Source organism: Ruditapes philippinarum, unplaced genomic scaffold (genome assembly GCF_026571515.1).
Source record: "Ruditapes philippinarum isolate M1 unplaced genomic scaffold, ASM2657151v2 ctg3159_1_1_1_1, whole genome shotgun sequence".
Taxonomy (NCBI): domain Eukaryota; kingdom Metazoa; phylum Mollusca; class Bivalvia; order Venerida; family Veneridae; genus Ruditapes; species Ruditapes philippinarum.
The window spans coordinates 297,037-321,829 of record NW_026853707.1 but is presented as its reverse complement, the minus strand read 5'-3'; the positions used below and the strand labels follow the sequence as shown (position 1 = coordinate 321,829).

Genomic DNA, 24,793 nt, shown 5'->3' with positions numbered 1-24,793 from the left:
GTCTGTCGGTGCAAGTCCTCTTGCTACAGTATTTAAAGCTTGCTGTAACTTGAACAATTACAATTAGCATGCACTTTTAATTGTTCCAGAAATATAATGTTATGTTTTGTTAGTGATCCCCTTCCTTATAAAGGAGGCTAAGGAATAAATAAAAGTTAATGACCTCATAGAAAATTATATAGCCTACAACTAAAGGTTTAGCGCATGCGTTAAAAAGGTTTTTGGTGCTGGCAATAAAATGAGTTAATGTGCAGGCAATAAAAAGGGTTTCAATGCTTACAATAATGAGTTTTGGTGTTGGCTTTTCAGTTAAGGCAATAAGAAATATTTTTGTGTGAGCAATAAAAAGGCTTTGTGTGGGCAATAAAAAGTTTCGATGCAGGCAATTTTCATGCCGCACCAACACAGTATAGGTACAATGAAAAAAAGCTTAGTAAGGGCACGGATTTCTATTACAGAAATAATAGAATAGAAATCGGTAGTAAAGGCAATTATTAAGAGATTGAAGTGCAAAAAAAAAATCTACATAGGAAAAAGGAAACAACACATGTATGGCAGGCAAAGGAATATAAAAAGGCCAGCAACAATGGTTAGTGCTGGCAATAAAGCATTTGGGGCTGAAAAATAATGCAAAGAATATTTCAATAAGACAACTAATGTTAGTCATACAGGTAATAAAGTTGTTAACTGTAATAACAATTTGGCTGTGAAGTTTTAGGTAAAACTCAGCCTCATTTACTTTATTTAAAAATATAGTTTTCTCGTTCCTTGGAGAAAAAATGAGTAAAAGTAGAAAGAAATGGTTTTCAGAACCACTGAGAACAAAGTTCATAATAATTACTTTTGTTTTTTGTAAAGAGTTCCATTGTATTTTGTCTTGCAAATGCAAAATGCCTAGAAAAAATAAATATTAATATCATTTAACTAAAGCATGTGTCTTCTTCACAGCTTAAAATATTGCCAAACTATGTAGTAAAGTAGATATTCAATCTTTATTAGCATCTTGGATATTGCTCTATACAGTGACCTTCAATTCCCACTAAGAAGTATGTCAATGCAAGGTAACTAACATACCAAATAATTACGATAACAATCTCTACATAAAAGCTGTGCAAGGAAAAGAAAAGAGGCCACATACTTGTTGCTGAAACCCTGGGGAAGGATAGAGGTCCAGGCAAGATACATAAAATACCAGACTATAATAAATATATGTGTTTTTAATAAATAAAGGCTCCCTAAATCCTAGACAATATGATAAATGATGCTTTCTAAAAAGTATTCTTACGGAGCACAAAAATAAAACAATATTTGTTTAATCATAAACCCTAATGCTGCTTGCAAATTTCATAAGTAAGAGCTAGACTTGAGGTTATAAAATTCTATCCTCAATTTGACCTCGTATCTCAGGATTTTCATTGGTCAGTGTACAATCTGTGCTGGTTTGTGACCAATCAATACCTGAGATCTGAGTTTGGACCTGTTAAAATTTCTTTATAATTTCAGACCCAGAACTTTCTTTGTAATAACCTAAGGATGAAAGCACAAGTTGATAGCATCTCTTTCTTCTTCTGATAAATCTGGATGCCATAAGTCTATGATTAAAACCACACGGTCCTCTTGTTCTGAATTTTTGTTTGCTTCATGCTTCACTGAATGCAGATACGAATCATCAAAAACGAGACATTTTCCATTTTCCCATGTTGTGGTTTGTCCATCAACTGTAAGGAGATATTCGGGAGATACTTTCAAGCCTGAAAATATAATATTTCAAAAGGTGTGAACAGTTAATTCAATTAGAAGCAGAAAAACAAAAAGAATTTAGGCAGATAAATATTTATGATAGAAATTCACAAATATGACATTTTCAACAGGCTGTCCTGTAGCATAATGAAATATCTGTATAAAGTTCTGACAAAAAATCAAATCATTTATAACAAGCAACAGTGATTTTTTTCCAATTTTCAAAACAACCTGTGGCTTTCTGAAGGGTAAAATATAGTGAATAAATCAAAAAAGGGGGAAAGTCTGAAATCAAATTCCAACAAAAGTCACTGTTTCCTTGAGCAAGAAACTTTACACTCATAGCTCCGTACTGGTTTATTCCAGGAACAGATTCGAATGTGTGTCTAGAAGCTTATAGCTTTCTGCACTACTGAACTAAAATAAATTCTGTATAAACCAAGACAGAGTTTTAACATATTTCACAGAGGTAAATTATTGATGAAATTCGAATACAGGTTCCTGTGATTTATGAACAGAATTCTGCATGTCTGACCATCTCAATATGAAGCATAAATTAATTATCTGGAACAGAACAAGTGCCTTTTTATGTTCAGTTTAAATGAAAATGTAAATACATTTATTCTCCATTTCACTGAATCATTTAATTACCTAAATGGCATCTAAGTCTGATATTTGTAGGTCCATAGTGAGGAGTTATCACTGTTCCTGGTTTCAGCACGGATATCAGCACATTACCAAAGACATTCTCCTTCATTACAGATGAAAGTCTATTAACAATATTCATAGTTTTAGGACAAATAGTTTGATTAACTGTAATAGCTGACCCTTGATTAATAAAATGAAAAACATCCCAAGATCCATTTGGAGTCTGGTTTCTCTTCCAAATACCTTTGTCTGGGTTTTCGAGAAGGAACTTTATATCATCTCTGATAGTTTGAACAGACTTCTCAAGTTCTTGACAATCTTTAATTCTCATCTTGGAATGTTTGTCCCAGATATTCCTCGGTTCTAAGTTGTCATAATAGAACACGTTTGGTTTTTGTCTATAACCATCTGGTATAGGTCTGTATACGAAATCAATCCCTTTCTGTATTTTGAAAGATGTAACTCTACTTTTTACTCCAGATATCTTGTTTAATGCTTTGGAAACGGTATCGTGATATTTGTTGCAACGCACACAGTTTGGATCATTGCAATACTCTGACTCATGGGTGATCTGTTCTGTTTTCATGAACGCAAATCTATAACGTCGACTAATAAAATAAAAACCTGCTACCACCAGTAATGTAGCAATAAAAGAGTTTTCAATTAAAATATTGCATAGTTCTAACACTGTAAACATGGTTGTCTGTTATTTTGACATAAACCGCAAGTGAAACTGAAAGTAGCTGACTGTTGTTGTTGTTGACATTCCTGCGTTTGATTTTAATCAAATATAAAATGTAATCGAACAAGAAATTTGTAATTCATCTCTTTACATCAATATTGATGACAAATATGTAAGGATGTCGATAATTCTTATATAAAAGCATACTATTAATTGCATAAATATTTACCACTTAAACAATTACTCATGTATTATACGATCAGCGTAATATTAGCGTAAACTTTGAGTGTTACTCTTTATTTGAATCCCGGAAAAGACATTTTTAGCTCGATTTAAAGTAGAGGTATTGTTATAGTCCTGGCGGCGTTGCCGTCTGCAAACTTGTACCTGGATCATAACTTTTTTAGTTCTTGGTGTATTGTCCTCATACTTGGCAACAACAACCCTTGGAAAAAGACCTTTCAGTAGACCACACTAACCTTGACCTTCATTCAGAAATGACGTTGACCTTCAAGGTCAAAAGTCCAAATTTTGCTTGTTCTTGCTATTATTGGCTGTAACTTTGTTATTTTTGAATGGATTGTCTTACAACTTGAACATAATAATCTTCAATGATATCCCTTAAAAATAACCAGACAGACCCTTACCTAAACTCATAAATGACCTTGACGTCTTTGAAGGTCAAATTATTGAAATTTTCATTTTTTTTTTGCTATTATTGGCTGTATTAAACTTTGTTATTTTTGAATGGATAAATTGTCTTCAAACTTGAACATAATAATCTTCAAGGATAGCCCTTAAAAATAACCAGAAAGACCTTGACCTTCAATGTCTTTGCTACAATATTCAACGTACTTTCCCAAATTTTATTCTTCTAACTTCACGCCCGGCAAACTGTCGCTCCACTTCAAAATTGTGGTGTACAGTAAAACGAGCGAACGGCATTTCCGAGATAGAGCGGAAGGCCGATTTAAACGCCTAATTGTAAGTATTGTTTATGTTTTTGTCTTGTTATTCATTTAAGTTGTATTTTTTCGAAAAACGGAAAATGTAGTTCCGTGTAGGATTGATTTAGGCTTCCAATGATCTAAGCTGTTACAAAATGAAAATTATATTAAGCCCGGGAGAACTTTTCTCCCTGACGAAGCGAACGATGATTTGTAGAATATTGAACTTCCCAACCATAGAAATGCCATACCCTTCAGATTTCTTGAAAAAGTGCATTAGTAAATTATCAATCCGTAATAAGAACTTGTCATTCGAGCAAAATAGATTACTCCTGAAGGATTTGTTAAATTTGTAAATCGATATTTTTCGAAAGTAGTGGAGCGAAAGGGCAAGAGGTGGAGCAAAAGGTTCGATGTTGAGCGCAAGGCGATATTAATTTGACGTATTAGGAGGAGCGTAGTCTATCATTATTTATATATAAAAGCTATAGAAGTTAAAATAGACATGATCAAGTGTTAAGACCGAGATATATATACCTTTTAAAGACAACTAATAAAGTGTGATACCGGTAGCCTTTCAACGATTATAGCGTAATAAATGTAATCGCGAAGGTGTCACCTATGGCTGCCGTGTAGATTCCATTATTTATGTTCGAAATTTGGATGAGGCCCGACCATTGAATCATACACATATATGCATGGCATAATACAGGATGCCTCTTATTCGAGGTCAATCATGATTTTTCACACGGTAATGTACATTTAAAAACGTGTGTCCGTGCAAATTCGACAAAATCGAATATTTTCAGTTCTACCGCGAACAAATGTTTCCGAGCAGGTACGTGTAACGCGATTGTTCACGTCAAAATGTTATGTTTATCGAAAAGTTAGATATTCAAGGTGTACGGGACTGCCCATGCACGGCGCAGCCGTAAAAGTCGTTAAAGTCGTTCGTGGGATAAGTAAAACTCTGCAGTGCAATATACTCGTTCTTATGTTTATTTGTAGACAACAATAATCCTACTAAACAGCTAGTCAAACGGTTATCTGAAACAATGATAACCGACTTACAATAACAATACATGAATTTCAGTAAATAACAATAAGCAAACAGAATTACTTCAATTATAACAATTTAAAGTCAATATGCCCTTAACATAAATCTCTTGAACAAAAAATAGTTTATCTCTGTCTCTTGAAGATCTATTTAAATATTCTAAAGGTTACAAAAATGTAAATAGAAATGTATTTTATAAATTAAAATAATACAAGGAAAAAATGTAAACTTACTGAACAATGCAATCTTTATCCCAAAACACTTAGAAAATTAAACATCAAATTCAACAATTTACATTTATGCGTGCTTCGCTCGCCAAGTCGCCCTTTCGAATGCGGTCTTGGTGCGCGATTTTAGGGGACGTGCCCGATGAGTATTGTTCCTAAAAATATACAATTCTGTAATTTCTGACCAATCAAAAATGTTAATTTTCATATTAGACGCGGTTCCAAAATTAGATTTGCCGCTTATGGATAGGGTCTAACGAGCATTTTTGATGAACGATATATAAACAAGATTTTGGCACATAGCAATTAAATCTGTCTTCTGACAGGCCAACGAAGGGGCAACCAGATAAAAATTGAAATCTATATGTCTCTGTTTCTCGAACCTCAGTGCATGATGACCTAGCCATGTCTCCTACACAAGGTGCAGAACAGAAACAAAGTTATGCAATGCATGGAACACATTAAATTAAATGGATCACCACTACCGAGTTCAGATCACAATGACTTTCTGTCATTAATAGCTCTAACGTACCTGTTCAGAGCAAACACAAAAAAGCCACGTTTTCATGAATTTGTAAGGTGAGGAATCGCTATGAAAATGGTTGACAAGGTGTCAGTCGTTATAAGGATATAACACGTGTTTCAGTTATGTTTCAAGATACTTCCTCCCTTATTTATCATTGTCAAGTGTAAATAGAAATGTTTACTTTTATAATCAAACACTGCAGTACAAATCTTGGTTTAAGAAAAAATTAAGTTAAAATAAATATCTAAGATTTTGTTTGTTAAACTATGAACAAAACGAACGTAATAAAAAAAGGCAGAGCTCAGTCGGTGTACGGACTAAAATTATCAATAATATAATAGACCTAGTTATAGTAGAAATTTCTATTTACACTTTGAGAGGAAAATAAAAAACTAAACAACAATGCTAAATAAGGGAGGAAGTATCTTGAAACATAACTGAAACACGTGTTATATCCTTATAACGACTGACACCTTGTCAACCATTTTCATAGCGATTCCTCACCTTACAAATTCATGAAAACGTGGCTTATTTGTGTTTGCTCTGAACAGGTACGTTAGAGCTATTAATGACAGAAAGTCACTGTGATCTGAACTCGGTAGTGGTGATCCATTTAATTTAATGTGTTCCATGCATTGCATAATTTTGTTTCTGTTTTGCACCTTGAATATCTAATTTTTTTGAAAAACATAACATTTTGGCGTGAACAATCGCGTTACACCTACCTGCTCGGAAACATTTGTTCGCGGTAGAACTGAAAATATTCGTTTTTAAATGTACATAACCGTGCGAAAAATCATGATTGACCTCGAATAAGTGGCATCCTGTATTATGCCATGCATACATGTGTATGATTCAATGGTCGGGCCTCATCCAAATTTCGAACATAGATAATGGAATCTACACGGCAGCCATAGGTGAACACCTTCGCGATTACATCTATTACGCTATAGTCGTTGAAAGGATATCATACTTTATTAGTTGTCTACAAAAGGTATATATATATCTCGGTCTCAACACTTGATCGCGTCTATTTTAACTTCTATAGCTTTTATATGTAAAAATTCATAGACTACGCTCCTCCTAATACGTCAAACTAATATCGCCTTGCGCTCAACATCGAACCTTTTGCTCCACCTCTTGCCCTTTCGCTCCACTACTTTCGAAAAATATCGATTTACAAAATTAACAAATCCTTCAGGAGTAATTTATTTTGCACGAAGGACAAGTTCTTAATACGGATTGATCATTTACTAATACACTTTTTCAAGAAATCTGAAGGGTATGGCATTTCTATGGTTGGGAAGTTCAATATTCTACAAATCATCGTTCGCTTCGTCAGGGAGAAAAGTTCTCCCGGGCTTAATATAATTTTCTTTTTGTAACAGCTTAGATCATTGGAAGCCTAAATCAATCCTACACGGAACTACATTTTCCGTTTTTCGAAAAATACAAATTAAATGAATAACAAGACAAAAACATAAACAATACTTACAATTAGGCGTTTAAATCGGCCTTCCGCTCTGTCTCGGAAATGCCGTTCGCTCGTTTTACCGTACACCACAATTTTGAAGTGGAGCGACAGTTTGCCGGGCGTGAACTTTTGTTGTCTGTGTTAAACAGTTAAGTACCTTGGAAATATGAGGCGCCTGTATACTGGCTTCTTTCCAGTTCACAAACTATTGAAATCCCTCAGTTATTTAGAGGTAAAAAATTGTGTTTTTTTTAATGGAAAACATCATTAAAAGTTTATTATAAATGAATGTCTTAAAAGGTTTTGTTATTGACTGTTTCCTTTTTTCTATTGGTTACAGTTGTAAATTTTCCGAATTTTATCTGCAAGGGTCGTTCATATAAAAAATAAAAATATCAATTTAAATTTTGAAACTTTTGAATTACCTAATTATAATTCAGCAATTGCAGCAGAGCTGCTTTTTATACCTTTTCTACTTATTTAGAGTAGATTTTTGATTCTTAGTGAAAAACTTTAAATAATTTACAAAATTATTATATGTTTATTTTTACGTTGTGTCTGAAAAGTTAGATAATTTTATTCTTTTTCAACTCTTTTGCACATTTTTTTTCTGCAGTTGAAACAACTTTTAACTTTAAACTTGCAATTCCAATTTACTCTTTAATTCAAGTGTACATTTTTGTAGATTTTAGCAGGGTTTTTCTTATAATGCATAATAATGGTTATCATGTGCAAATTGTATTTTGCCAGGGTCAACAAAGCAAATTTTAGTTTTCTTTTTTCTAAAACAAAAATATGTATTTGATAGAAATTGAAAAACTTTACTTTTTCCTATGTAAAAACACACAATTTCATAAATTATTGTGTTTTTCTAACCTTCTGAATTTTGTTTACTTCAACGTTGATTTTTGTGATGTTACAAAGATTGCTGTAAATCAATTTTAAACAAGTGCATTTCTTATATCAGCTAATATTTTGCTGTATACATATTTATATAGGAAAAATCAATTACTACAGTTTGTGAAATAAAAATAGGGTCTCACAACAATCTCTAGTTTTTTGTTGTTGTTTTGTTTCCCAGTTACAATGGTTCGTGAATGGTAACTTGTGATGTAACTTCTCTCACTAAGTATAATTTAGAACTGAAAGAAGAAATTTGCAAATATTAAAGCTCCCCAACTGGTCTTTCACAAAATATTTGACACTCAAAAATATCTTTTTTACAGTATTTGGGTACTTTTTGGCAGGTGTTCTGAGTAATCTTTATTCTTTCTAATATGTATTAAAAGTTGCTAATAGAAATAGACTGAACTGAATTTTGAATTGATCCATCTTCCATATTTCTACACAGATAAGGGGAGTGAAATCAAACAATAAAAAGCCATTAATTAAACTGTAGCATTTAATCTCTTTGTAACCAAGTGATTGCAATTTATTTTAAGATAAAACCTCCCACTTTCTTGTGAGAATCTCACACTTTTTGGGGAATAATCTCATTAAAACTTTCCATCTTTTTAGGAGAATCTCAATAAAACCTCCCACTTTTTGTGACAATCTCACTAAAAATTACCACCTTTCTGTGAGAATCACACTAAAACCTACCACCATTGTGTGAGAATCTCACTTAAACCTCCCACTTTTTTGTGAGAATCTCTCTAAAACCTCCCGCCTTTTTTAGACAATCTCAACTTACCTCCACCTTTAGTGAGATCTCACTAAAACCTCCTACCTTCTGTGAGAATCTCACTAAAATCTCCCACCTTTTTTGGAGAAACTCTCTTAAACCTCCCACCTTTTTTGGAGAATCTAACTAAAACCTCCCATCTGTTTAGAATAATCTCTCTAAAACCTCCCACTTTTTGGGAGAATCTCACTAAAACCTCCCACCTTTTTGGGAGAATCTCTCTAAAACCTCCCACCTTTTTGGGAGAATCTTATTAAAACCTCCCCTGTTTGGGAGAATCTCACTAAACCTCCCACCTGTTTGGGAGAATCTCATTAAAACCTCCCACTTGTGGGAATCTCTCTAAAAGTAAAAACCTCCCATCTTTTTGGGGGAAACTTACCTAAACCTCCCCTGTTTGGGAGAATCTCACTAAACCTCCCACCTGTTTGGGAGAATCTCATTAAAACCTCCCACTTGTGGGAATCTCTCTAAAAGTAAAAACCTCCCATCTTTTTGGGGGAATCTTACCTAAACCTCTCACCTTTTTTTTGCCAGAATCTCACTTAAACCTCCCACCATTTTGCAGGAATCTGTCTGATTTTCTTCTTGCCTTCAGCATAAAAGAACAAATATTTTGATACAAATGAATGATGAAAATATTACACAGTCATGTAAACTTGTATCACAGAGTGAGAAAAATGTGCAGCCTGACCGGGACTCGAACCTGGGACCCTTGGAATACCGTTTTGCAGCTCTACCCACTTAGCTAACCGGCAGCTGACACATCTTCTACCCTAAATAGTGAACAGTTCTGAACCAGTACAGTCACTACTACATGCAGTTTAAATCAAAGTGCTGCAGCACTGAATGCGACGGACATGCAACCGGAGAGACACCAAGGCTTCTTTTAGAAAAACAAAACAAAACAAAAACAAAACACAAAATATATAACAGAGAAAAATTTGTTCCATACAAGTTCGAGATTTGTAGAGCAATATATTTTGTGTCCCAAATTGATATAATTCAGATTTTCTACTTTCAAGCACTTAAATACAGAATGAAATTTATGCCTAAAAACTCTGGTCAAACTTGTAAATCAGTGTCCTTATCGATTTATTCTAAGAAATGATATGTAAATAGAAAAAAAAACTATCAACGAAATATTTCTAGAATAAATCCAGGCAAATAAACTTCAAACATAATACATTCAGGGCTGGGAATCAAAACTGCGTCGTATCCTACAAAATGTAAACAAACGCCGCCATCTTGGAACGAAAAACGTATGTTTTTGTTTATAACTCTTTTTGTTGGAAATGACTGAAAACAAGATATATGTATTAACACGCTACACTATTTTCCGCTTCGTTCGGTATATGTTGCTTGCACAACTATTTTGTAAAACAAAAGTTATAGCGAACTTGCAACTCGAAGCGGGGCAGAATTTTTATGAAAATGTGTGGATACGACGCAGTTCATATTGCTTTATCTATCGTTTTTTCCTTCAAATCAATTATATATTTGTTTCAGAGTTCACCATAAACTTCGAAATATAATTTTGCATCATTTACTAAAATTTCATTTAAAAGAGATGTTTATTTTCTAAGAAAATAATATTTTTTACGAGATGATACGACGCAGTTGAAAATAAAATATGATACGACGCAGTTGTATTTTCGGCAGTCTTTTCAACAGGGATAATTTTGGCAATATATTTCTATTTTATGGAATAATCACTTAATTGCGCTAGATAAAAAAAAACCAGATCATTTGCGGTGTATAGCAATGTTCTGTTGCTTTTGATTATTTAGAATACAATGTGTCATATCCAATATAACATTTAATTTGAAAGTTTACATTGCGGAAGCTACTTTTCAGTTAAACATGAACACGTTACCTTATTGATCATAATATCTGAAATAATTTCTTATATTTTCCTGTATGCTCAATATTATCCCTAATTTTTTTCGCAAAAAAAAATGTAGAAATCTATTAACTTGAATTCATTTTGGCTAGCCACGCTCTAAGTTAACTGTGGTTCTGCATGTTATAGGTAATGACTGCTTTTTTGTGGTTTATTTTCAAACTTTCACTCTACACATTAGCTTTACTAGGGGCGAGGACCTCAGGTGCGCCTTTGTGCATTATTTCAGGCAAAATGTTGTACCTGCAGAGAACCATCGACATTTTGAAACTAGCTTGATAGGTTTCCACACGAAAGAATAAAAAGTCCCTGGTGGTTTTCGAATTCATAGCAGTTCAGTTCAAGTGATTTGAATTCAGTAAACATAAACAGCTCGGCCTCGGTCGGACACACCTGTCTGATTTGTTTTTTCAACAAAATTTGTTAACGTCAGCTGTACAAATAAGCAGCTTTTTATTTACTTCTGGCGTGAAGTTTTAAGATTATAACTACATGTATTTGAATTAATTATAAAGAGAATAAAATTTAAATTTCTTATTTCGGTATAACTAGCAGAGAAATTTTCAATGTAAACAGGGGGTAATCCTCTGTGAAGTCATTTTCTGAAAACTTTTGTTTAAGTTTTCAGGCAATTCATTATCAAATAAAAATCACACTTTAGTATGAAGGTATGTTAAGATGTCATGTCTCTAGTCTGTTGAAAATTCGATACGATAATCTGACCTAAATTTTCTGTTCAATATTGTGAAAACTTAATAATTCTTCAATACTGTTGAAAGATCATGTCTGCCTATATCTGTATCAAATTTATCGGTGCATAGCGTAAAATACCTTTGCAAAACGGACACCTTTTTTACAAAATAATTTGTAGTTGTATCATATGTAACTCGATTTTGAAAATTTAAAGTTTTTTGATGGAGAAGAATGATACTTAAGTGCAAATATAGAAAATACATTCCGTAGACCTTTCCTCATCGGCGCAATACGACAAAATCAGGGGTAACGTTCCGCGGCGCTGAACATAAAATGACTAAACGGAACGCATAACCTACTTGCAAAAATATATTGTAGCTTAACTATTTATAATTTAATTTTAAAAATTTAATGTTCAGTTTCAAATAATTAAGCTCATCTGTTCTCATCGATTATTAAGAAAATGAATACAATAAAATCGGCACGTAAAAGACATAAGTAATAACGGAATTGACGGAAATTATTGCTAATTACAAGTAACAAAGGTAGGCATGCAATTTGCGCATTCCCGATAACGAGAGACCTTTTCAAAATTTGTAATTCTTTCTCTTTTTTTAAAAAGGTCATTCCTGATTAATACAGGGTCCAGGAGAGGTTACGCTGGAATATTGAATTTTGTATCAAAAATTGTAATCACTCCCATTTCGAACTCACGGGAACAAGTTTATAAGCATGCTAAGGCAACACTAGAACACGTTGTCATATGGGTGTGCGATCACGTGTTTCAATGTATATTGCATTTGATACAGCTTTTTAGTCCCCTACCGGTTTAACCGGAGGGGACTTTAAGTTTACCTTCCGCCCGTCTGTCCGTCCGTCTGTCTGTCTGTCAGTCCGTCAGTCCACAAAACTGGATCCCGCGATAACGCAAAAAGTACTGAAAATATTTTTATGAAACTTGATATATGGATAGATGGCAGTATGGAGATTATGCACATCTTTTTTTTTCTTCTTCTTATGTTGAAAATTCTGGTTGCTATGGCAACAAATAGTCTGAAAATATGGCAAATTTAACATATAAACTGGATCCAGTGATAACTCAAAAAGTACTGAAAATATTTTTATGAAACTTGAAATATGGGTAGATGGCAGTCTGGAGATTATGCACATCTTTTTCTTTTCTTCCTATGTTTTTCACTATAAGTTCTTTATTTCTTAAGGTGTTTACATCAAACTTTAAATATAAGTTTCTGGTCAGCAACCACATCATATGTGACAAGGTTTACAACTCTAGCACAAAAATTATCAGTATTACCTCCCTTGAACTTAAAATTTTTATGAAAAAAAAGGTTGTCTTTTTTAAATAACTTCTTTATGTCCTAATGTATCTACTTCAAACTTCATATATATGTTTCTTATTATCACTCAACATTTTTGAGAAGGTTAAATACTCTAGCAAGACTATTTCCAAAATTATGTCCCCCTTGAACTTAGATTTTTTTAGAGAAATTGGTATTTTTCACTCCAACTTCTTCATTCCTTATAGGATTTACTTTAAAATCCCACATCGTAATAATATGACAAGGTTGAATAAACATAATTTCCTTACTAGGCAGGGAAACTTAACACATTACTGTGATATAGATAAACTTAGAACTCATAAGATTTAAGTTCATTCATGTCATTCATTCAATGGTAAAATTGAATGGCCAATGGCCCATCAGAATGTTGCTGGGGTTCTAACCGGTAGGGGACTTATGGATTGCTTGCAATACTATGATAATTGCTTGTCGGAATTTGTAGATGCGTATGATTAGTACTAAAATGCGATCGAAAAATGCAGCCTTAATAGAAATGTATTACATTTCCATTTTTATGAAACCAATGAGTGACCTCTGCTTTTGACTTAAGTTGTAAACAAGAAATGTTGTTGGACGTTATTAGCATACCTAGCACATAATTTAAATAGTTTAACCAATATTCAGCCTGCAATGAAAATACAACTGCGTCGTATCATATTTTATTTTCAACGGCGTCGTATCATTTCGTAAAAATCATTATTTTCTTTGAAAATAAACATCTCTTTTAAATGAAAGTTTAGTAAATGATGCAAAATTATATTTTGAAGTTTATGGTGAACTCTGAAAACGAGTATATAATTGATTTGAAGGAAAAAACGATAGATAAAGCAATATGAACTGCGTCGTATCCACACATTTTCATAAAAATTCTGCCCCGCTTCGAGTTGCAAGTTCGCTATAACTTTTGTTTTACAAAATAGTTGTGCAAGCAACATATACCGAACGAAGCGGAAAATAGTGTAGCGTGTTAATACATATATCTTGTTTTCAGTCATTTCCAACAAAAAGAGTTATAAACAAAAACATACATTTTTCACTCCAAGATGGCGGCGTTTGTTTACATTTTGTAGGATACGACGCAGTTTTGATTCCCAGCCCTGACATTGTACATTTGAGAATGCTATTTAGAATTGCTTCGTGTTTTATCATAGTGGGCATACAGACAATAAAATATAAGTCATTTGTATTTTTATTTCTCTTGATATCGTCTCATTAAAAAAAATTGGTTAAAATCATCAGCAATTAATAGTGTATTTCTTAGATTTTTTTATTTACAAGGTACGTAAAGATGTAGAGGCCAGAGCACATCGTTTTTATTTTAATTTAAATGTCACTTAAGCACTACAGTGTTTACTTGTCCTTTTCAACTTCACACTAAATTCCATTTTCAACTTGTTTGCTTCTTACAATTGTATAGCATTTCTAAAAGTATTGCATTACAATCCGCTGGTTTATTAATTACTATTAATGTGTACTTCCTAATCGCCTGTCCAAAAATCAGAACAGGTAAAGCAGAATCTATTTTTAGAATATCGAAGGTTAACTCATATCATGACCTAGTAAAATATGTAAACAAACCACGAGAATCGGAAGTAGAACTGATATTGTGATGGGTAGTTTTCAGTAGCATGGGCAAAAGTCACGTGACAAAATGCCTTTCGATTTCTACAGCCGACATTTTATTGTTTTTACGCAATCATTGTACAGCCCATTTCTGTGAAAAGTTACATAGAAACAGTTTTTGGGGAGGCTATGCCGACCCAATGTTAATAACCGTATGTCAAATCTTACTGCCGCGGTAATCAGGTCAAAAAATAGTACCTTGATTTTTTCTAAGTTGACTCATCACTCATCACAGACATTTACAATATGAAAATATTTTCATTCTTTAATTTCATATCTGCAATTTGTAAAGATAATAATTCTCTGAAAAATTCTTGATTTTTGTTTAAATCACTACTCAGTGACGTCATACTGCCGCGGTAATCAGGTTTGACATACGTACGTCTGTAATAAATAGTTCTGGTATGAAAACCCTTCAAAATAATAACTTTATCAATATTTGTTTTAACAAAAAGCATAAATGAAAATTTATAAGTAAATGCCTTAATTTTGTGGCAAATATTCTTTATTATTGTTGATAACAATTTTCCAATTACTACGCAGCGACCAACTGTTTATGACGGGTCATTAACTAGAACGTTGCAAAACCGTATTCTCCATTGTGTACACCGGTCTTACTGACGATATTTGAGACCGGTGTATATACAATGCCGTATTCTCAATATCATGCATGTTCTTTTGTTGTTATAAACCATTAATAGTCCTTAATATTTTTTAAAGACAAATAATTGTAAACTGTCGCTTACATCAGAGACATGGATCATGCTTGCGTGATAACTAAGGAAAACTAACTTATTAGTACACCCTAGGAGGCTGTACGCGGAAAACGGTCATAAACCGCTATATCATATAGCTGTTAGTAAATATTTTGCATACATTTAACTAAAAATTCACTGATGGTGATGAACATATAGTTTGAAAACATTATATTCTTGAACCATTATCGCCGAAAAAAAACTATTTAACTACAAAAACCCTTTAAGGACTTTCCGACAAAATTCCAGCACAATATTACATTTTACATTAGCAAAATAAAAAAAACAATACTTATATTTTCATCTTACATAATTCATTAATCAAACTTTTAACATAAAAGTATATTTGGCAATTGACAGATCCCTACTCTGATCTTTTATTTGTATAGGAATAAATTTAAACATGTGCTCTTTTGTTTAGGAATATTTTGTAGTAAAAGGCTTATATATTCACTGATCTCATAATTAGAATTAGACAGGTCAAGGATTTATACAACCAGTTGTTTACTTAACTATGCTCATTTTAATCCCGATAGAAACATTCAAATATTTGGGGTAAAAAACATGACCAAAGTACCTAGTAGTCGTTTACCCGGTGGTGATCCCATTAAACTGATTATAGATTCGAATTGATTAGAAAACACAAATAGAAACATGTGTTTCCGTACAACAAAAATCGGAAGTTAAGTGAACAGTTAATTGACAGAAATATGTGGTCAAATATGTTTTAACAAGGAAATAATTATTTCAGAGAAAGACGCAAAGATCAGTATGACCCCGTATTGTGTAATTAGAAAGTTTATTCAATTCTAGGGCATACATCATAGTTTGATAGTCCATGTGTAATAAAATTCAAATTTTCAATACAGATTATGAGATATATAAAAAAATATTAAAGAATAAGAAGCTTTAATTAAAAAAAAACAAAAAAAAAACCGCATACATATACAAATTACTTACATGCGAGCATCGGGAAGTCATTAACATATCTTACGAAACTTTAATTTGAAAACGATATTTGCGCGCGCTGTTCAAGTGATTAATGTTTATTTGAAAAATAAAAAATAAAAACTTTTATGTTTGTGTTCTAAAAATAATCGGCGGCATAAGAGGAATTTCTTATTCATTTTACAACACTTGAAAATTTACTACAGAAAATGTGTTGTTGTTTTTTTTGTTTTGTTTTCAACAAAAGTGAGTGTGTTTTAAGTTTATTTATACTCGGCGCCGGAATAACCATATGTCCGAGATTATAGCATCTGGGACGTCTTTTTCAAGCAGATTCTTCCTGGAAGCCCATTCTTCGTTCTTTGGTGGTAAAGGAGACGACAATACCGTCAAGACATCAACTTTCTGACTGACGACAACAAAAATGGCATCTATTAGCGCCAAACCTCCAGAGTAAGTCACGACAGGTCAACCAATCACCTCTGGTACTTATGATGACTTGACTATGACCTTCCGTGTGCCTTCTCCGCGACGTGCACGCCTCTGGAGGAAATTGGAGAAGTTTCAACAAAAACTTCCAAAACACGCCATTTATAACACCATTCATAGCACTGACGGCTTCGATGTTCTCATCTATTTGCGGGAAATGGTCGACAGGGAAAACCCTACGTAATAACCGCACACCCTGTTAACAACAGATTTTCCGCAGTATATATTTCAAGCTAGTGAGATTTAAAAATACACGTAGAATCTATCAAATAACTACCATAAGTTGGTTGAGTGTTGGCGGTAAAAAAAGAAGATATAACTTCCTGATCAATTTTCACTTAGGTTGATTCAGTTTTGAATAAGCTTTGCAGATGTGTATTTTTTCAAGAAATATTTAGCTTAAATATTATCCGACGCCGTCAGTAATGAAATGGGAATAATTTTCTGAAACGTGATTTTATTCGAGATTTGCTTCTGGAGAAGACAACCTTCTGTCCGTAGAGCATGAATATTAATACTCATCACAAGACAGTATCTTATTGATCTCAATTATGGTACATCTAAACGTGTATAATTTTTATGTTCAATAAAAATGTTGCATCACTTGCAGTTGTTATTATCATTCAATAATATTAAAATGACATAAAGTATTTATGATGAACAGTCCTAGAATATTTTGATAAGGAACCGTCAGTTGTAAAATGTTATTGTTATCTGATATTGAACAGTCGTCATACTTGCTGGTATGCCATTTATTATTGACAGTTTAGGTTTTTCAAAATTTGTATGATTAACAGTCCGAATGTAGACCTCAATGAAATGTTCTGGAATATTAACAAAATGAATAGTCAACCACATTAACCATATATATGAATGGTTGAACACAACAGTAAGGATAAATAGCGCAATGTGCATATCTTTTTATTTTGGTAGCATATTTCAAGCAAAAAGAAAAGAAACTATAAGTCTGAAACATTCTCTCATAGCCTCCCCATCAGTACATTCAGTGCTTTGATTTTTTTTCAAAACCATATAGAATCTAAACAGTATTTGTATCAACACACGAAATGTCAGCGTTTTATATAAACACATTTCCGGACATCCTTTCGACATGCTTGAGAAATTCGCCTTGAATGGATAATGTATGGTGGCTGATTTACGCCATCCGTATATTTTCGCGTCTTCGCCTCAAAATGCGAAAATGCGAACACACGAAGGGACGACATATTTTGACTAATGTGTTCTCATGTCGGATATATGTCTCTCTCAGAGTGAATCTTTTCACGTGTAAAATGTCTTTGAACATTACATTCCTAAGTTTCTATATTTGCAATAATTTAAAGAACTTAAATTGTCTTTTTTTTTTTAATAATTTCATTTTCTTTGCGCAATTCAAGTTCAAACTGCTATGAAACTATGAAAAATGCTTCCATACTAATCAAACTTGGCACAAATGTTGACTGGACTATTGCCTTTGTAACGACATGCTCAGTCTTAAATTTCCCGTTACCATGGCAACGAGGGGACATCTCAAAATTGCCAAAAGTCACTATTTTGCCTCGATTTTTTCCATCAAAATTTATTTCAAAGTGCTGCAACTTCTCAAGGGATTGAGATAGAGTTAAAGGCTTTTCAGTGTTGGTTACACGTTACCTTATGATCGACCTGGGGTCATTTTTAGCCTCTGACAAGTCCAAAATTTTCTTGGCGATGAGGGGGACTCCGCGTTGTTTCGCGTATACATGAGGTAAAGGGTTAAATCAGTTTTTACCACATCAAAGTTCATTCAGAATTCATGTCTCGTTATTGTGAGCAAAATTCTGAGTTTCCTTTAGATATGAGCAAGAAAATGTTTTATTATCCTCCGCCAAAAAGACGGTGGGGGATATAGAATTAGTCTCCATCCGTCCGTCTGTCCTTCCGTCCGCCCCTCTACATTTTTGTCCGGAGCATGTCTCAAAAAGTATCAATTTGAAACTTCATAGGTGGAAGTAACAACTTGAAACTTCATTGGTGGATAAATCATATTTAGGAAAGTGCAGTGCACAAGAATGATAACTCTACGCTGCATATTTTTTTCATTATTGCCCTTTGTTATTCTTCAAACTCAATTTTTGTCCACAGCATAACTCGAAAAGCCTTTGAGATATCAACATGAAACTTCATAGGTGGATAGATCTCACTCAGGAGGTGTGCAATGTGATAACTCTACCATTTCTAAATTTTGAGTTATTGCCCTTTGTTAATTTTAATGCTTAATTTTTCACCTGAGTGGAGCATTTATTAACTAAAAAAACAAACTTTAAGATGTCAATGTAATCTTCATAGGTAGATAGATCTTTTTGAGGATGAATGTTGTGCGAAAGAATGATAACTCTACCCTTTATAATTTTTGAGTTATTGTCATTTGTTATTTTCATACTTTTTGTGCGGAGAATATCTAAAAAAGTGTTAGAGGTAACAACTTGAAACTTCATAGGTGGATAGCTCTTTTTGATGAGAAGTGCAGCACACTAGAATGATAACTAACCGTGCATTATTTTTCAGTTATTGCCCTTTGTTATTTTTCATACTTAATTTTGTCCAGGGTGTAACTACAAAAGCCTTTGAGATATGTACATGAACCTTCAAAAGTGGATAGATCTCACTCAGGAGGTATGCAGTGCAAAAGAGTGATAACTCTATCCTTCATAATTTTTAGTTATTGCCCTTTGTTATTTTTCATACTAATTTTTTCACCTGAGTGGAGCATATCTCTGAAAAAGTCTTTGAAATGTCAACATGAAACTTCATACGTGGATAGATCTTTTTGAGGAGGAATGTTGTGCGCAAGAATGATAACTCTATCTTTTATAATGTTTGAGTTATCGCCATTTGTTATTAGCTCACCAGAGCCGAAGGCTCAGGGTGAGCTATTAGTATCAAAGGGGGATACTCCGGCGTCCGGCGTCCGTCGTCATGCGTCAACAATTGTCTTCTTCTCTGAAACTGCTGGGCAGATTTACTTCAAATTTGGTCTGTAGCATGCTTGTGACAGTCACACTTGAATTTGCTCATGTCATTTCAATTGGCCCCTTTTAGGGGTCAGCAGAGCTAAAAATAGAAAAACCTTTAAACATCTTCTTCTACAGAACTAATGGATGGATGATCACCAAACTTTGTCTGTAGCATTCTTGAGTAGTGTTTTATCAAGTTTGCTCATATTAATTTGATTGGCCCCTTTTAGGGGTCGACTCTAGGGCTAAAAATAGAAAAAAACCTTTAAACATCTTCTTCTACAGAACCAACAGATTGATGATCACCAAACTTTGTCTGTAGCATTCTTGGGTAGTCTTTTATCAAGTTTGCTCATATGAATTTGATTGGCCCCTGAAAGGGGCCACTAAAGCTAAAAATAGAAATACCATTAAACGTCTCTTTCTACAGAACTAATGGATGGATGATCACCAAACTTTGTCTGAAGCATTCTTGGGTAGTCTTTTATCAAGTGTGCTCATGTCATTTCAATTGGCCCCTTTTAGGGGTCAGCAGAGCTAAAAATAGAAAAACCTTTTAACATCTTCTTCTACAGAACTAATGGATGGATGATCACCAAACTTTGTCTGTAGCATTCTTGAGTAGTGTTTTATCAAGTTTGCTCATATTAATTTGATTGGCCCCTTTAAGGGGCCACTAAAGATAAAAATAGAAAAATATTTAAAGAATGTATAATTATCTATGGAAGCTGTGTGCCTTATTACGGGTCTAATAAAATTGGTCTTTTCTTAAAAAATAAGTGCCTGTTTTTTAATGACACTTTATATTTATATTGTAATCTCCTTTAGTTTGTAGAATTTAAAACACAGCTTTGTATGAAGTTGAAACACGTTTATTTTATATTTACAAAGAGACTGTATAGCAATTATAAGTATGATCAAATATGAAATTTGATGAAAGGGAAACAACCTATGTTGGAATGTCTTTCATAAATGTGATCTGTTACGCAATTATTCTAAGCTGGGAGTAATGACCTGTTTGCTGATGAAATTATTTGAGGTCATGACCAATGGGGAGAGAAAAATTGATATTTACAAAATCACTTGAACTTAATGATTAACAACAAACTTTATAGTGATGATTTTTATCATAAATGTTTTCAGAAATAGGTAATACTTAATTGAAAAGGTAGTATACAGCTATGTTACACAGTAAATGCTTTTTTTCAAGTTTGAATACTTTCACATTGAATCAATTATTACGCTAACTAAACATGCCAAACTTGAATAAAGAAACTATGCTTTTTGGTTACACTAAAGGAAACAATACAATAAATATTGTAAACAATTTAGTTCTTTTATATGTCAAAATGTATATTTTTAAATGTAAAACTAATAAAACAATGCTATCTTTTGCTGGTGCTATAAAGTATATTTCATATGTTTTAAAGGTTAATGAAGAAAAAGCTATCCAATGTGGAAATCTTGACCAATTTAAAAAAGACTGGCATACTATTTTAAATATATGTCATTAATCATAATATAATAGAGACTTATCCAAATGTTTTGTTCCAATCTGATTATGATTAATGTGAATCATCAAAATACTTGTTCGTATGTTGATGTTAGGAGCGACCTTTGTCTTTTCAGTTTTCATACCTAGCTTTGTTTGAGCATACATGGAAGAATATATTCATGTTTGTAGTATTTTTGAACAAATTATTTGTCTTTGATGTTTTTGTTGTGTTATATTGTTGTTTTCTTTTGTAAATAATCATCCTTTTTCGTATGTCTATTTATTCTATCGTCAAGCCTCCTAGCTAACCCCATTAGTATCATTAGTTTGTGTATTACTCATAAATATAGAAAAAAGTAATTATGTTTTTATGCCCCCGCCATATAATGGCAGGGGCATATAGTGTTACCCTGTTCCGTCATTCCGTCATTCCGTCATTCCGTCATTCCGTCCTTCCGTCCTTCCGTCATCATCAGTTTCCGTTCATTATCTTAATAACCCTTGCACATATTGAACTCAAATTTGACATATGGATATGTCATGAGAAAATACAGGTCAAGTTCGAAATTGGTCATGGTTCGATGATTTTTGGCAGAGTTATGCCCCTTTTACATTGAAAATAATATGAAATTTTCAGTTTCCGTTCATTATCTCCCAAACGGTTCAAAACATTCAATTCAAAATTGACATATGGATATGTCATGAGAAAATACAGGTCAAGTTCGAAATTGGTCATGGCTCGATGATTTTTGGCAGAGTTATGCCCCTTTTACTTTGAAAATAATATGAAATTTTCAGTTTCCGTTCATTATCTCCCCAACGGTACAACACATTCAACTCAAACTTGACATATTGATATGTCATGAGAAAATACAGGTCAAGTTCAAATTTGGTCATGGTTCGATGATTTTTGGCAGAGTTATGCCCCTTTTACTTTGAAAATAATATGAAATTTTCAGTTTCTGTTTATTATCTCCCCAACAGTATTAAACATTCAACTCAAATTTGACATATTGATACGTCAAAGGAATGCGCAGGTCAAGTTCAAATTTGGTCATGGTTCGATGATTTTTTGGCAGAGTTATGTCCCTTTCACTTTGAAAATAATATGAAGTTTTCAGTTTCTGTTTATTATCTCCCAAACAGTATTAAACATTCAACTCAAATTTGACATATTGATACGTCAAAGGAATGTCAATTTCAAATTTGGTCATGGTTCGATGATTTTTGGCAGAGTTATGCCCCTTTCACTTTAAAAATAATATGAAATTTTCAGTTTCCGTTTATTATCTCCCCAACAATATTACACATTCAACTCAAATTTGACATATGGATATGTTTTTGGAATGCGCAGACCAAGTTCGAATCTGGTCATGGTTCAATGATTTTTGGCAGAGTTATGTCCCTTTCACTTTGAAAATGATATGAAATTTACAGTTTCTGTTCATTATCAACCCAACAGTGTTACATATTCAACTCAAAATTGACATATGGATATGTCAAAGGAATGCGCAGGTCAAGTTGGAATTTGGTCATGGTTCGATGATTTTTTGGCAGAGTTATGTCCCTTTCACTTTGAAAATAATATAGATACATCTTAGGAATAAGCAGTTTAAGTTTTAATTTGGTCGTGGTTCAATGATTTTAGACAAACTTATCTTTCCTGAATGTTGGAAATATTTTGAACTTTCAGTTTCAGCACTCATACTTTTGTGGAAATGTATATAGCCATTATGTTGGCTACAAATATGCAATATGCTATTTTTAAAAGGTTAAGACTGAATAATTTCAGTGCCTTGAACATTGTATAAAAATGGTTAAGACTGAATAATTTCAGTGCCTTGAACATTGTATAAAAATGGTTTGTGTTAACATTGAAAAGTTTTAAGGGCTTTGAACTTAGAATGAAAAAAATAATTTGTGCAAACAAATTTGGAACTAAATATTATAACATTTGAAATTTTGGCTGCATGCGGGGGCATCCGTGGCATGATGACACATTTCTAGTTTGTTTAAGGCATAATGTAGATTTAGTAATATTTTTCTATGTCTTGAACTTATAACCTCCTTTACATATTCAATTTTTCAAAAAAAAGTTTTGCCGTAAATTACTTTATGTTAATACTATGTTAACTTTTCATGTTTTAACACATTATTGTAAGGCTGTTAAGGGATGGACCTCCGACCCTTAAATAGTCATGCGACGGAGGCAATAAATGGGGTCACCTTCGGGGCCTGAAAGAAAAAAAAAAAAAAAAAAAACAATTAGAAAAAAGGAAATATGATTGCTCATCATACATAGTATTTAAACTTTAATAAATATGTAATTCTTAAAAAAAAAAAAAAAAAAAATTATTATGTTTTGTATCTGAACTGTTAACATATCTGCACATAGTTTTTCATTATACATGCTAAAATTAAACCCTGATCCCAAAACTCACTAGACATGCACTATGGCAAAGTTCAATGGTATTGAAAAAATAAAGTTCTGATTTTTTTCACAAATGCAATCTTGTTAAGCATAAAATCTGCCATAGAATTTGGATACACTGATTACATCAGAAACTGTCTATAGGGTCATTGAACAGAATTTTCTCCAGGAAATAAAAATAGGCCAAAAGAAAGATTTTGTTTTCTGCACTTTAATAACAAAGATGAGTTTGTATGCTCATTTTTTTATATTAAATTCTGTTAAAATTGTTTTATTTTTTTTTTTTCAATCTTTATTGAATTGGATTCAAACTTGGAGAAAGCACATTTCAATTAATTTCGGAAGACATTGTTGAACCTTGTTTCATGTCCATAGTTGAAAGTTGATATCAGTTGAGATATCAGATTTCACTTATGTGATTTTTTTAGCTCGACTTTTTTTTTTTGAAAAAAAAAGTAGAGGTATTGTTATAGTCAGGTCGGCGTTGCCTTTGCCGTTGCCGTCCGAAAACTTGTACCTGGATCATAACTTTTTTATTTCTTGGTGTATTGTCTTCATACTTGGCCACAACAACCCTTGGGACAAGACCTTTCAGTAGACCACACTAACCTTGACCTTCATCCATAAATGACCTTGACCTTCAAGGTTAAAAGTCCAATTTTTGCTTGTTCATGCTGTTATTGGCTGTAACTTTGTTATTTTTGAATGGATTGTCTTCAAACTTGAACATAATAATCTTCAAGGATATCCCTTAAAAATAACCAGTCAGACCTTGACATTCACTCATCAATGAACTTGACTTTGAAGGTCAAATTATTGAAATTTTCATTTTTTTGGCTTTGATTGGCTGTAACTTTGTTATTTTTGAATGGATTGTCTTCAAACTTGAACATAATAATCTTCAAAGATAACTGTTAAAAATATACCGAAAGACCTTGACCTTCACTCATTAATGACATTGTCTTTGAAGGTCAAATTATTGAAATTTTCATTGTTATATTGCTTGGTCCTCATATGGGTTATTCTTGTCTTCATCAAGGCTGGAATATCTTCTCTTTTGAAGATATTTCTTTATTGTTACTGTCTTGTATTATTCCCACAATGCCATGTTGCA

The 24,793-nt window shown here is 32.9% G+C and overlaps 1 protein-coding gene across 1 annotated transcript; it reads right to left on the bottom strand.

The window, feature by feature from the left end:
* Nucleotides 1–1,199: 1,199 nt before the first annotated feature.
* LOC132737601 (aspartate beta-hydroxylase domain-containing protein 2-like) lies at nucleotides 1,200–3,316 on the bottom strand. The gene is made up of 2 exons (XM_060724932.1): nucleotides 2,392–3,316; nucleotides 1,200–1,751 (listed from the first exon to the last, which is right to left on the bottom strand). Exons 1-2 carry the CDS (start codon nucleotides 3,083–3,085, stop codon nucleotides 1,528–1,530), a joined length of 918 nt encoding a protein of 305 aa, XP_060580915.1. The 5' UTR covers nucleotides 3,086–3,316; the 3' UTR covers nucleotides 1,200–1,527.
* Between the last annotated feature and the right edge of the window lie 21,477 nt (nucleotides 3,317–24,793).

Bases quoted from the DNA above. Each gene is read 5' to 3' on its own strand.
- LOC132737601 (XM_060724932.1), bottom strand. From the start codon at position 3,085: ATGTTTACAGTGTTAGAACTATGCAATATTTTAATTGAAAACTCTTTT. The intron at 1,752-2,391 runs GTAATTAAATGA...TTATATTTTCAG, and splicing joins CAGACTTAGATGCCATTTAG to GCTTGAAAGTATCTCCCGAA.